The 12,137-nt window shown below is 56.7% G+C and overlaps 1 protein-coding gene across 5 annotated transcripts in view; it reads right to left on the bottom strand.

Moving 5' to 3' along the window:
• Positions 1-4,172: 4,172 nt before the first annotated feature.
• Positions 4,173-12,137, bottom strand: part of LOC137143659 (probable N-acetyltransferase camello) — a 189,690-nt gene continuing 181,725 nt past the window's right edge. Inside the window, exons 1-3 of one of the 5 annotated variants that reach the window (XM_067533571.1) lie at positions 10,606-10,980; positions 6,886-6,963; positions 4,173-6,070 (exon numbers count right to left, since the gene is read on the bottom strand). In XM_067533571.1, the coding sequence (XP_067389672.1) occupies positions 5,399-6,064 (666 nt within the window). In that variant the 5' untranslated portion in view covers positions 6,065-6,070; positions 6,886-6,963; positions 10,606-10,980 and the 3' untranslated portion in view covers positions 4,173-5,398. Of the gene's footprint in view, positions 6,964-8,712; positions 8,741-10,605; positions 10,981-11,534; positions 12,052-12,137 lie in introns of those variants that run through there. The other 4 variants (XM_067533570.1, XM_067533568.1, XM_067533567.1 and 1 more) reach the window with 4 other exon arrangements.

Raw genomic sequence — 12,137 nt, 5'->3', positions numbered from 1 at the left:
CCCTGCACGTTCGAGCAGCATTTTTATAATCCTCCCTGGTCACCTGATCAAGCTGCCACTTCCTGTAAGCTTCTTTTTTTGTGTTTAAACTCACCAGCACTTCTTTGTGAAGCCAAGCTGGGCGCCCACCCTATCTTGCGAAAGTATCTTTCACAAGAATGTGACACCAGCAGCAAATTCATTGCCAGCTCCGCCCAGGGAAGGCAACGGAGCAAAACGGCAGTAGGTGAGTGTTGTCTGTACTGGAAAACAAGCTGAATCAGCCCAGCTACAGCTCAGCCCAGGGTCGCAGGCGGAGGGCAGGGCACTTTGGCAAGCATGGCCGGAAGAGGAGATCAGCGCTCACGTCTGAGCTGATCACAGGCTGTCAGAGAGGGGAGGGACAGAACACAGAGGAGCAGATCGGCCTCATTCTATCCACACAGCTCAGCCTTGGCTGTCCTTTAGCAACCAGAGCCGGTCACAGCCTAGCTGCACTGGTGCAACCCCCAAGCTCAGAGAAAGCCTCGCTCTGCACCAAAGGAGCTCAGCTGGGACTTGCAGAATGGCAGCTACCCTGGGTGCTGGCGGCCACCCCCAGCCCAGACAATGCATCCGGCTCTATGAGACTCCCCCAGCGGTTTCCCACCATTGCAGCTGGGTGCAGCTCTCCTGGGCGCACAGGTACCTGGCTGTCTGACATTCCCAGCTCGGGGCAGTCTCCCCTCCTCGCCCAGAGCCGGTCACACAACCGGGCCCGCGAGGGGCAGGGTCCGTGGGCAGAGCCGCACGTGTAGGGAACGTTCCAGGACAAAGCCTGGCTCAGACACACCAGCGCCGGGAGAGGAGTGAGGGGGAGCAGGAGGGGCTCCCCCTGGCCTGAAGCCTGTATGCACTGGAGAAAACCATCCCTGAATGCAGGCTCTGGACGTGCCACGGGGCAGAGGCTGCCAAGCCCCGGTCATCGCAGGATTGCCAGCCCCAGCAGATCAGCAGGCACGAGGCAGGGCCCCAACCATCACGCGCCTGGCTCTGCAAGTCCTGGGACTGCACAGGCTTCGAGGCAGGTTTTTTAGCGTGGCTGAGAACGGCACGTCTCTTGGCGAGACTCCACATCCCCTCTCCTCCTGCCCACGTGGGGCAACTGCCAGCTGCAGCCTACCCCTGGCCTGATCCCCTGCCCCCCCACCGTCCCCCGGACCCAGCAGCACCGCTTCCCCCTGCGCCTGGCACCAGGTCCCAGGGGAGAAGGCCCAAGGCAGCGGGAGGAGGGAAGCGTTGCTGGGTCTGGGCCCCGGCCCCCCAGTAGCTTTCCCCCAACTCTCCCTCCGCTGGCCTGGCCCCTCACTGCCCTAGGGCAGCACATACAGGCAGAGCAAGGCTGTCGCACACGGCTCTGCCCGCCCTGAAAACCAGGGCATCGGCCACTCCCAGAGCCATTTGCGAGAGCTGGCAGTGCTGCGACGTCTGGGGCAGTGTGCTCCCCTGCCGGGGGCATAGCCAGCCAATTCCTCCTCCTCCCTTCCACACGGTCCTCTGCACCCCTCAGCCTCCCTCCTGCCCCCCAACCCACATCCCCTCAGCTACCCCCTTCCCAGGGCTGCCACCCGTCCAGGTTTTCCCAGAATCACTCCTGTTTGGAAATAGCTGGGCATGGAAATCTGCACATCTTCCCGGGATATTAAGTGTCCTGGGTTTTGTCCCCCCCACCCCCTTCCCCAGCCTCGCCCGCCTTTCCTGCCAAGTTTCCCCTCCGCACCAGGGCTCTGCAGACTCTGTCCTGGGGGCAGGTGGGAACATGGCTGGCCTCAGAGCAGGGACTCAGGAGATCCAGACGTTCTTCTCCGGCTTGGGGCACGTGGACCCATGGATGTGGGGCTGGGCCTGGTCCCAGCGATGGCTGGGTGCTCTCCCCTCACTGCATCCCCATCAGACAGGCGGAGCACAGAGGGAGCGAGTGGCATTGAGCCCCGCTGTGTCCTGGATTTTTGTACCTCTGTGGTGCCAGCACTCTACCCTCCCCACACATTGCTCTGGCCTTCCCTCAGCCTCCCCTTCCCACCTCCCCCAGGCTGCCTGCTGTGATGGTTCGGGGGTCCAGGCCCCACCTGCCTTGTAGCTGTGGGTGCCTTAATGCCGCACTTCTCTGACTTACAGCCCTGACGCCCATAGCCAGCCCACAAGCAGAAAGGTCTCGCCCTGGCTCCCACAGCCCAGTTACTGCCTGCAGGGGGACCCCAAAGGCACCTCTGGTCCCGAGTGTCCCCAAATCCACCTCTTGGAGTTCTTACCTTCCAGCCTTTTCCCTCTGGCTCGTCACCCCCGCCGGAGTGAAACCTGCCCCCAGGGATCAGTTCTCTTCACCACACTTGCACACAGAGCCCTGCTGGGGGTAGAAATAACCCTGCAGACTGTACTTCACAGCAAAGTCCCAGCCAGCCTCAAAGCCGGAATAGCGAGGAAAAGCAACGCTGACAGGGCCCACAGAAAACAAACATGAAGCGGCAACTCCAGGCTTTACACGTCTCCGGCAGCTGAGTTTCCCTTTTAACACTGAGTGCCTCAGAGCAGTTTCTCAGTGATGTTGTCCCGTCCCCCCCACATTCAGCATTTAGGGCTTTTTTCCTCTCCCTTCATCCCCCTGGCGTGGTGACTCCTGGTTAGTTAGGGTGGGGATGTCTTAACCTTTTCCCACTAACCCTAATGGCCCAAGCCTTTGCTTTTCCCGGTTGTACAATGCTAGGTGCTTGGAGCCCCTCCTGTCTTAGCGTCTCCTGCCTGGCTGACCACCTTCGCTTGAGGCGAGGCGGGAGTGGAAACCTGCTGACAAGTGACCATTACAACTTTCTACACACCTACACACTCCCCCCTGCAGCCTGTCTACAGGGCTCCTAGTGACCACCCCGTTCAGAACATTGCAAGCTGTCATAAAAGACCTCACCTGACATTGTAACACAACAATTGTACACAACTCACTAATTCAACTGCTTATTCTCTGGGGGTTCATACCCCCCGTTCTCCCCTTGGGGTGTCTGGACTGATTATCACACCCTCGCCTCCCCCAGCCCTACCCATGTCCCCTAGCACCCCCCTCATCCTCCCCATTGCCCCTCCCAGTTCCCTGCGCCCCTTCACTCCGTCACACCCCCTCCATCTACACATATAATTGATGGGGTCTAAGTTCGCTGTTACCACACAGAAAGAGACCTTGGAGTCACTGCGAGATGTTCTCTGAAAACATCCACTCGATGTGCAGCGGCCATCAAATGAGCTACCAGCACGTTGGGAATCATTAGACAGAAAACAGCGTATCGCCTCTTTATAACACCATGGAACGCCCACCCCTGGAATAGCACGTGCGGATCGGGTCAGCCCGGCTCAAAAAAGATACATCGGGATTGGGCAAGATTCAGAGAAGGGTAAGAATGACGAGGGGTCTGGAACAGCTTCCCCCTGAGGAGAGATGAATACGACTGGGACTTTTCAACTAGGAAAGGAGACGACTAAGGGGGACATGACAGTGGCCGGGTCCAGGGGCTTCAGAGGGAAGGCACAAGACAGGTGACGTCGCTGGTTCCCTGCCTCTGGAAACAGGCCAATCCCTTTTTGATCCGTGCTAAGTTTACAGGCTCCATGATAGTCAGAGATGCAAGGCCAGAAGGGACTGTTCTGACCATCCGCATGACAGAGCAGGCCAGAGCCCATCACCCGGCGATTCCTGCACAAAGAAACCCCCCGTCTCAACATACGGCTCCATGGGATGGAGAATCCACCTCGGCCAATGGGCATTACCCTCACTGGTCACCAAAAGTCACACCTCCTTCCCTGCTAATTGGAATTCTTCTAGCTTCAGTTTCCAGACACCAGGTCATGCTCTGCCTTAGGGAGCTGGATTACAGAACTCCGCTTGTATCTAGTGGCCCTGAGTTTCCCAGGCTAAATGCACACGGCTGAGAGGAAACACTTTCCCACGCAGGTTTGAATGCGCTGCCTTTCACCGACACTGAATGTTCTCGTTTACGCAGTACGAGAAGGGAAAGTGCTAGCCTCCCTACTGCGGCTCGCCGTTGTGTTACATCTCTCCCACACAACGTGATACGAGACATCTCCACTCCCAGACCTGGGCTTTTCGTACATTTTACTCAAGGAAGATAAGGGTGCCGGGACCAGGACTCGGAAAAAGGACACCAGCATCAGAAAGCGAAGTAGCAATGTCTTTATTCATCGACATTCCACAACAGCAATACTACAGCAGCGCAGCCCTTGCCCAGAGCTGGAACCCCCAGTTCCTGGAGCCACTGCCTAGGCAGCGTGTTCCAGTGAGCAATGGACGGACAGTCGGACACCAGCCCGCAGGCAGCCAGCTGGGGAGAGCGACACAAAGGTCTGTCAGTTTGCTAGGTGGATTTAATGCTAGTGAGAAGGGCTGGATGGACGGGGTGGAGACAGACTCTGTTTACAAAGAGGTATGGCAGGGAAGGCTCCTCCAAAGAGGAGGGGGCTTCACTCTCCACAGCCCATTCAGTCTAGGGCTTCTGACTCCGATGGCCCCCCACCCGTCAGTTCCAGTTGTGATGTGGCCAGCTACACCCCCCGCCCCGCCACGCACCACTCACTCTCCTCAAAGGCCCCTGAACGAATGCACCGCACATGGGAATGGTGTTGAACCCACCCACGTGAGCTGGGTTTGAACCAGTGATTTACCGGCATCCCCCTACGACCCACCCCCAGAGTCACCCCACCCGTGATGGGCATGGAAACCTCCCCCACGAGGCCGCGGGAGGCTCCTGCGCACACAGGCTCCACGGAGCGCCACGTGCTCCACCTGAGGAATCAATCTGAACCTCTGCACCAAGGCATTCTACTGAAAAGGCCTCAAATGCACCTGGCCCAGCCCCGGCCACTAGCCCTTGGCACAGACAAGGCCAGACATCAGCGTGACAGTCTCCGTGGCATCCTGCAGGCCAGCTCCCTGGGAAACGCACCACCTGGGCCTCAGGAAGGCAGCCAGACAACTGCTGTAGTCGGCGGCGTCACACCTGCTCCTCAGTAGGGTTCTGCCCCGGCCACAGGTGTGGATGAGGCTCAGGCCTTGGACACCAGCAACCCCTTTGTAGCACGAGGAGACGCTGCTCCTTGAACGTCGCGCCCCCTCCTACCACAACACGCACCTCAATTAGAGTGGGGACGACAGGACCTCGATGAAACAGCTTCCTTCGTTATCAGGCCAAAACTGGAGCCGGCTGGCTCTCCCCCACGGCAGAGAGCAATCCTTCGACACCAGCGAGGGCGAGACGCCACTTTGTCCAGGCCAGCGCTTCACCAGGTGACCAGCCAGCTCCATCTCAGCCTCTGCGTGCTCCGGGGCGAGTCAATAGGAGGAGATGCCAGCGGCAGCAGCGCGGAGGCGGCTCCCGCCTCAGCTGCTGCAGGGGATGTCGTACCGGTACTTGGAGATGGTGACGCTGGCCAGCCTCCCGGAGACAGTGGGCAGCACGTAGTCCCGGTACTTCTGGAAGCCGACGCTCTCGTACATCATGCGGGCTTCGTCCTGCACCATCAGGGTGTTCAGCACGACAGCGCTGCAGCCCTGCTGCTGGGCGAAGCAGATCACTGTCTGGCACAGCGCCTTGGCGAGGCCCTGCCCCCGGTAGTCCTTCCGCACCGACATCCGCTTCAGCATCAGCTCCTCCTCCTGCTCGTCAGACGGCCGGGCAGCCACGGTGCCCACCACGCACTCGTCCGCTTCCACCACCCAGAAGCAGGCGCCCTTGCTATCCATGTAGGTCGTCCTGATGTCCAGCAAATCCTCTTTTAAGCAGTGGTCGATGTACATGGACCAGACGTAGCCAAGCAGCTGCCGCCCCATCGCCAGAAGCAGGGTGACGGCCAGGATGGGCAGCAGGAGGGACTTGGAGCTGGTGAGCAGGAGGCAGAAGGTGCAGGCCAGCACCAGGATGACCCAGGGCTGCTTCAGCACGTGCACACACAGGGCGGGGACGTACTCGTTCATCCCAGTGGCAAACATCTCGCGCACGGCCTCGTAGTCCTCATCTCTGTACTCACGGATCCGACAGTCCACCATGGCGCTCTGCAGAGAGGAGAGACACTCAGCACAAAGCAGGAAGGGACGGGCCATGGCTCAGCGGGGCTGTAGCAGTGGAATAAACACAGGGCTGCAAGCCATCAGCTCCCTCTCTGGCCTCAGGCAAGTCCTTTCCCCTCTCTTGTGCCTCAGTTTCCCCACCTAGAAGAAAGGTTCATATACTCGCTTCTCCCACAGAGGGGCTGAGAGCATTAGGGTGTGTAACTTAGTTATTAGTAGCACCCTGGGGGCTCCTAGAGGCCACACCACCTGAGATCAGGGTCCCACTGTGATAAGTGCTGTGTATGGACGTATGTTACCAGAGAGTCCTTGCTCCAAAGTGCCCAGTCTAAACAGACCCAGGTAAGGGGGGAAAACAGAGACACAGAGAGGGGAAGTGCAGGTCTGTGTCAGAACCAGGACTTGATCCCCAGGGCCGTGACTCTGAGTCTGGTGCCCTATCACTGCACTGCACTGCCTGCTTCCAGGCTTCCCTCTGACACTCATCAGCATGCGCGCGAAGGTCTCCGAGGCAGGGAACTATTACCCCCACTTCACAGAAAGGGAAGCTGAGGTGAACTGGCCAAGGCAAGAGAGTCAGTGGCAGAGTCGGCAACAGAGACAGGGATGCAGGACTCCTGGGTTTTAACTACTCACAGCTCCACTCAGGAGCATCCTCTTTTTCACCCCCCACCCCCACCACTTTCGCTAACGTTCATGCACACACGAAAGCAGGGGCAGGCAATTATTTTTTGTCCAGTTCCAAATTTCTTGGTCAAGGCATAGTCTAGGTCCAGACACCACAGAAACATTTTCCACACCTGCTCAGTGGGTTTGGTGCGTTGTGAGGGATTTTGTCAATCTTCAGTGAGTAAATTCAACCCGGCAGGTCACGGAAGCTGTACACAGGGGGATACAGTTAATTCTCCGTGACATTGACACTACTGATCTCTGTAGCAGCTCTGCGCTACATTCACAAGACAGGGCTTCAAAGGACGGAAGAAGGGGAGTGGGAAGAAATACAGTTGAGGCAACAGTGAAGCTGGGCCTTTCTGAAGAAAAAGGCACTAGAATGGACAACGGCCCTTCTGCTGCAAAGACACACTCACGTGATGAACTTTACTCACTGCGAGCAGCTTCACTGAAGGCAATGGGACTATTCAGAGTGTATAAATTAAGCATATGCTTAAATCTTTGCAGGATTATGGCCAATATCATTAAATTAGCAATTCCACAAACACTTCTATGATTACCTTTCCTACCATGAAGTCCCCTTGATTTCATGATAGTAAAGTTAAGTATGCATATAAGTATTTGCAGGATTGGGGCCCGAGGTAATAATATATTCAGGATCAGGCCTTTGTGTTATATCACATGATTACACTGAGCAATTATTCTTTTTTATGGTAATTTTGTTATCTTATTTCCACATTATTATTTTATTTGGTTAGGTTTTTTTTTTTTTTTTTTTTTTTTTTAAAGCTACTCTATTTTGGTTGACAATTTAAAAAACAAAAATGGTGGAAAAAAAAAAAATCAGAGTGGTCTTCATTTTACCAGCTTTGAAACTGATCCATTTCATGCTATTTTTGTGATTGTTTTAAAATCAAAACAGAGCACAGAAATATTTTCATTTGATGAGTAACTGGTTTTTTAGTAATCAAACATTTTTCATAACCCTTTCATTAATGTTTATGATAATATAGAATTTTGAAAAAAATAATTGCAAACAAATAAAAAAATTGAAAAAAAATCAAGTCACTTTTTCCGTTTTGCAGAGAAGCCCACTTTTCAATTACAAATCTTTTGCTCAAAATTTTTTCTGCCACTTCAAATGTTTTCCTTTTTTTTTTTTTTTTTTTTAAACTTTATTGTCCCCCGTTATTTATTACATTTATATTTGATTTTCCTTTCTGACATTTTATCTGCTATGCATCTACTAAACTCGATGCTGATCCCACCTCCAGGATCAAGAGCCAAATAATCTGAGCTAACTTGCATCAAATCTGATCTGCCACAGTTTATTCAGATGTGGTCACACTCCTCTCAAAACAGAATGTTTCACAGCCCCTGAATTGGCTCCTTCTCCCTTGAAAGTCAATGGAAAAACCCACGTGACCTTCACTGGGGCAAGATGAAGCTCTCAGGGAGGGCAGGTTTCTGTGCTACCAGTCCCGTAGAACTGAAAGCTGTTCAATGCCATGCCTCTGATTCGGATCTGAGCTGGGAAAGGCAGCGGACTGCAGCTACCGCTGGTCTCCTCTCAGGCAGGGCTGGGTGGTAAAACAGACAATGTGAGTGACCCTGATACATAAAGAAACTCCCTGAAAGTGACAAGACACAAACTCTCACTCTGTCCCCACAAGAACATGTGTGATGATCTCAAAAGCGGGGGGGTATGGATAAGCCAATGATCAAAGGGAATAGGAGGGTGACTGGAGTGACAGAGAAAAGCAGCTGCTCATTTCTCAGAATCAAAGACAGTCTCAGACTTTCCTTTCCCATTGCAAGACTGAGACATCAGTCTAGGCATATAAACCCTCCGATTTCCCTCCCAGCTCCACTTCCCAATCACCCGTCACCCTGCTCCCCCCAAGTCCTGCCCCCCCCGTTGCCTGTCAACTCCCCTCCCAGAGATGCTCCCATACCCCACTCGCTGAGCCTGGATGCCAGCACCTGCTCATTTGCCGTGGGTGAGTAGGGGAGCACAGCCATAGAGCCAGCGAACGAAGCGTGGGGAGGGGCAAGAGAAGGAGAAAGATTTCATAAGGCTCCTTGCCTCCCCTCACAGCAAAATAAAACCCTGCCAGATCAGCTATAACTCCACCCGGGTTGCAGGGGCCTGGATGCTGCCATGACTGGCACTCTGCTAACGCCTGGAAGCAGAACGTAAGTCAGGCTCAAACTTGCAGTGTTATGCTGGAGTTTGCAAATATCGCAGTTCAGGTTGCAAGACCTACCCAGTAAGAAACCTCCTGCCCTGGGATTTCACTCGCAGGTGACTGCCCACTAGTCTCCCCGCTTGAGCTCAGCCGAGACTCAGAAGGGAGAGCTTTGGAAAGTCTGTCTGAGCGGCTGAACACACGTTCCTCCCCCCACACTGTACAAAGCAGACAATGATTTCCCACCCAGATAAGTAAGAGCGCCTGACCCTGAACTTCGGGACATAACGTGGGCTCATTCTGGAGTATGGCCACAGCTCAGGCTGGGACAAATCGGTTGCATAACAAAAATGCAGATTAAAAATTATTTCCACATGCTCAGGAGATCCTGTGTGCCAAAAAGCGTGCGACTGTCCATGGGCACACACAGGCGTGCGCAGCACATTTCCTTAGGGCGTGCACCCAGGGAATCTTTATCAGGGGTGTCAAACTCAATTCCGCCGGCAGGCAACATTTGAATTACCTGCTGGCGGAATTCTCGCCGCGTCAGCGTCTCCGCCGAGAAATGACATGAGAGAGGGTATTTCAGCGGCAGATCTCGCAGCTCTAGCCACCAAAAAAAATCGCATGCCCTCTGCTCTTTCAGCGGCAGCTTTAAACAGTGAGACGGCGCCGTGGGCCATGTCAAAAAGGTTCACAAGACGGATAAGTATTCTTATCAGCAAGTTACAGAAGTATGGGTTGGATGAATGGACTATAAAATGGATAGAGAACTGGCCAGATCATCGGACTCAACGAGTAGTGATCAATGGCTCCATGTCTAGCTGGCAACCGGTCACAAGCGGAGTGCCCCAGGGGTCGGTCCTGGGGCCGGTTTTGTTCAACATCTTCATTAATGATCTGGAGGATGGGGTAGATTGCACCCTCAGCAAGTTTGCAGATGACACTAAGCTGTGGGGAGTGGTAGATACCCTGGAAGGTAGAGATAGGATACAGAAGGACCTAAACAAACTGGAGGATTGGGCCAAAAGAAATCTGATGAGGTTCCACAAGGACAAGTGCAGAGTCCTGCACTTAGGAAGGAAGAATCCCATGCACAGCTACAGACTGGGGACCGACGAGCTAGGCAGCAGTTCTGCAGAAAAGGACGTGGGGGTAACAGTGGATAAAAAGCTGGATATGAGTCAGCAGTGTGCCCTGGTTGTCAAGAAGGCTAATAGCATATTGGGCTGCATTAGGAGGGGCATTGCCAGCAGATCGCAGGAAGTGATTATTCCCCTCTATTCGGCATTGGTGAGGCCGCATTTGGAGTATTGTGTCCAGTTTTGGGCCCCCCACTACAAAAAGGATGTGGAGAAGTTGGAGAGAGTCCAGCGGAGGGCAACAAAAATGATTAGGGGGCTGGAGCACAGGACTTATGAGGAGAGGCTGAGGGAACTGGGCTTGTTTAGTCTGCAAAAGAGAAGAGTGAGGGGAGATTTGATAGCAGCCTTCAACTACCTGAAAGGGGGTTCCAGGGAGGATGGGGCTAGGCTGTTCTCAGTGGTGGCAGATGACAGAACAAGGAGCAACGGTCTCAAGTTGCAGGGGGGGAGGTCTAGGTTGGACATTAGGAAAAAGTTTTTCCCTAGGAGGTGGTGAAGCACTGGAATGGGTTACCTAGGGAGGTGGTGGAATCTCCATCCTTAGAGGTTTTTGAGGCTTGGCTTGAATAAATCCTGGCTGGGATGATATAGCTGAGGTTAGTCCTGCTCTGAGCAGGGGTTGCACTAGATGACCTCTGAGGTCCCGTCCAGCTCTATAGTTCTATGAAAACAGGTCTGTATAACACCCCTGCATTAGGATGCGTCTAGACACACCCGGCACGCCCCGTGCGCACACCTGTGCGGGCACACTGTACCCACGGACGATGCTCACGCTGCCCAGCGCCCCCCCTGCCAACCCCCGGCCCTGCACTGAAGCTGCACTGACTCGCCGCCCCGCAGCTCAGCCTCTGGCTCTACCTGGGCTCGGTCCACAGGTTCTGTGCCAGCCCCACCGGGACAAAGTCGAATGCAAACGCGCCCCCCCCCCCATGGGATATTAAGGGAGCGGTTCAAGCGGGAGGGGACGGACCCCCCCGCCCGCTCGCTGGCCCCGCGAGCCGAGCTGCAGGGCGCGGCGTCCGACACCGCCGGGTGTCTGCAGCGCGGCCCGGCCGGGGGCACGGCCGAGCGGAGCCGGAATTCAGCCGGGGCCTGGCCTCAGCCGCCGCCGGGCGCCCGCGAGCGAGGGGCCGGAGCGCGGGAGACGCCAACCGCCCCGGGCCGGGCCCCTCCCCCGCTGCCGGGCCCTAGACCCAGCCCGGCCCAGCCCCCCCCGGCAGCCGCCTCTCCCCTGGCTCGGCTGGGCCCGCCCGCTCCGAGCCGCACCCGAGGGAGGCCGGGCTGCCGGGGGCGGGGCGGGGCGGGCTGCGCTACGGGCACGGTGGCCCCGGGCCGGGGGGGAGGGGCGGGACCGGCCCCGGCCAAAGGGGGGGAGGGGCGGGTGTTTGTCCGCCCCCCAAGCGGGTGCGTCGGCGCCTCAGTCCCCGCCCCTCCCCCACTCACCATCCGCCCGCCCCGGGCTCGCTCTCTCGGCAGCGCCACCACTTCCGGGGCCAGCCGCAGCAGCACCCGCCTGACGCGATGCCTCGGAGCCGCCGCTCATTGGACGCGCCCCTTCCCGGGGACACGCCCACCGATCGTCGCCAGCCAATAAGGCGGCCCGCGGGCCGCTGCGAGGCGGGAGCGGGGCGCACAACGGGGGGCGGGGCCTCGGCCGTGGGCCCAGGACACGCCTTCAAGGGGCGGGGCCTAATCCCATCACGTGGCCTCGCCTGTGGCGCACCAGCCCCTGACTGCAGCAGGGCGCGGCCTCCAGTAAAGGGCGGGGTCTACTCCTCCCAAGGGGTGTCAGTCACCCTTTAGGGGCGGGGCTGAATCCCAAGGGGCGGGGTCATGGAGGCTGCCTGGGGGGTCACCCTCGCCCACCCCAGGGCTGCCTGCCCCCTTTGCTCCCACTCCAGCCTGGCTGTGCCTGCCCTGGCCCGGGGCTGCCTCAGATGGAGGGTCACAGCCAGGCTCTGCCCCCCGCCCCCCCCCCCCCCCCCCCCCCCCCCGACACCCCGGTTCCCAGCTGAGCGGGGTCAGGACGTTGCAATCAGGCCCAGG

This window comes from Emydura macquarii, unplaced genomic scaffold (genome assembly GCF_026122565.2).
Source record: "Emydura macquarii macquarii isolate MOO-44397 ecotype Brisbane River unplaced genomic scaffold, CSIRO-AGI_Emac_v2 contig_3345, whole genome shotgun sequence".
NCBI lineage: Eukaryota > Metazoa > Chordata > Testudines > Chelidae > Emydura > Emydura macquarii.
Note: the sequence above shows the minus strand (reverse complement) of the source record. Positions and strands in the feature narration are given on the sequence as shown.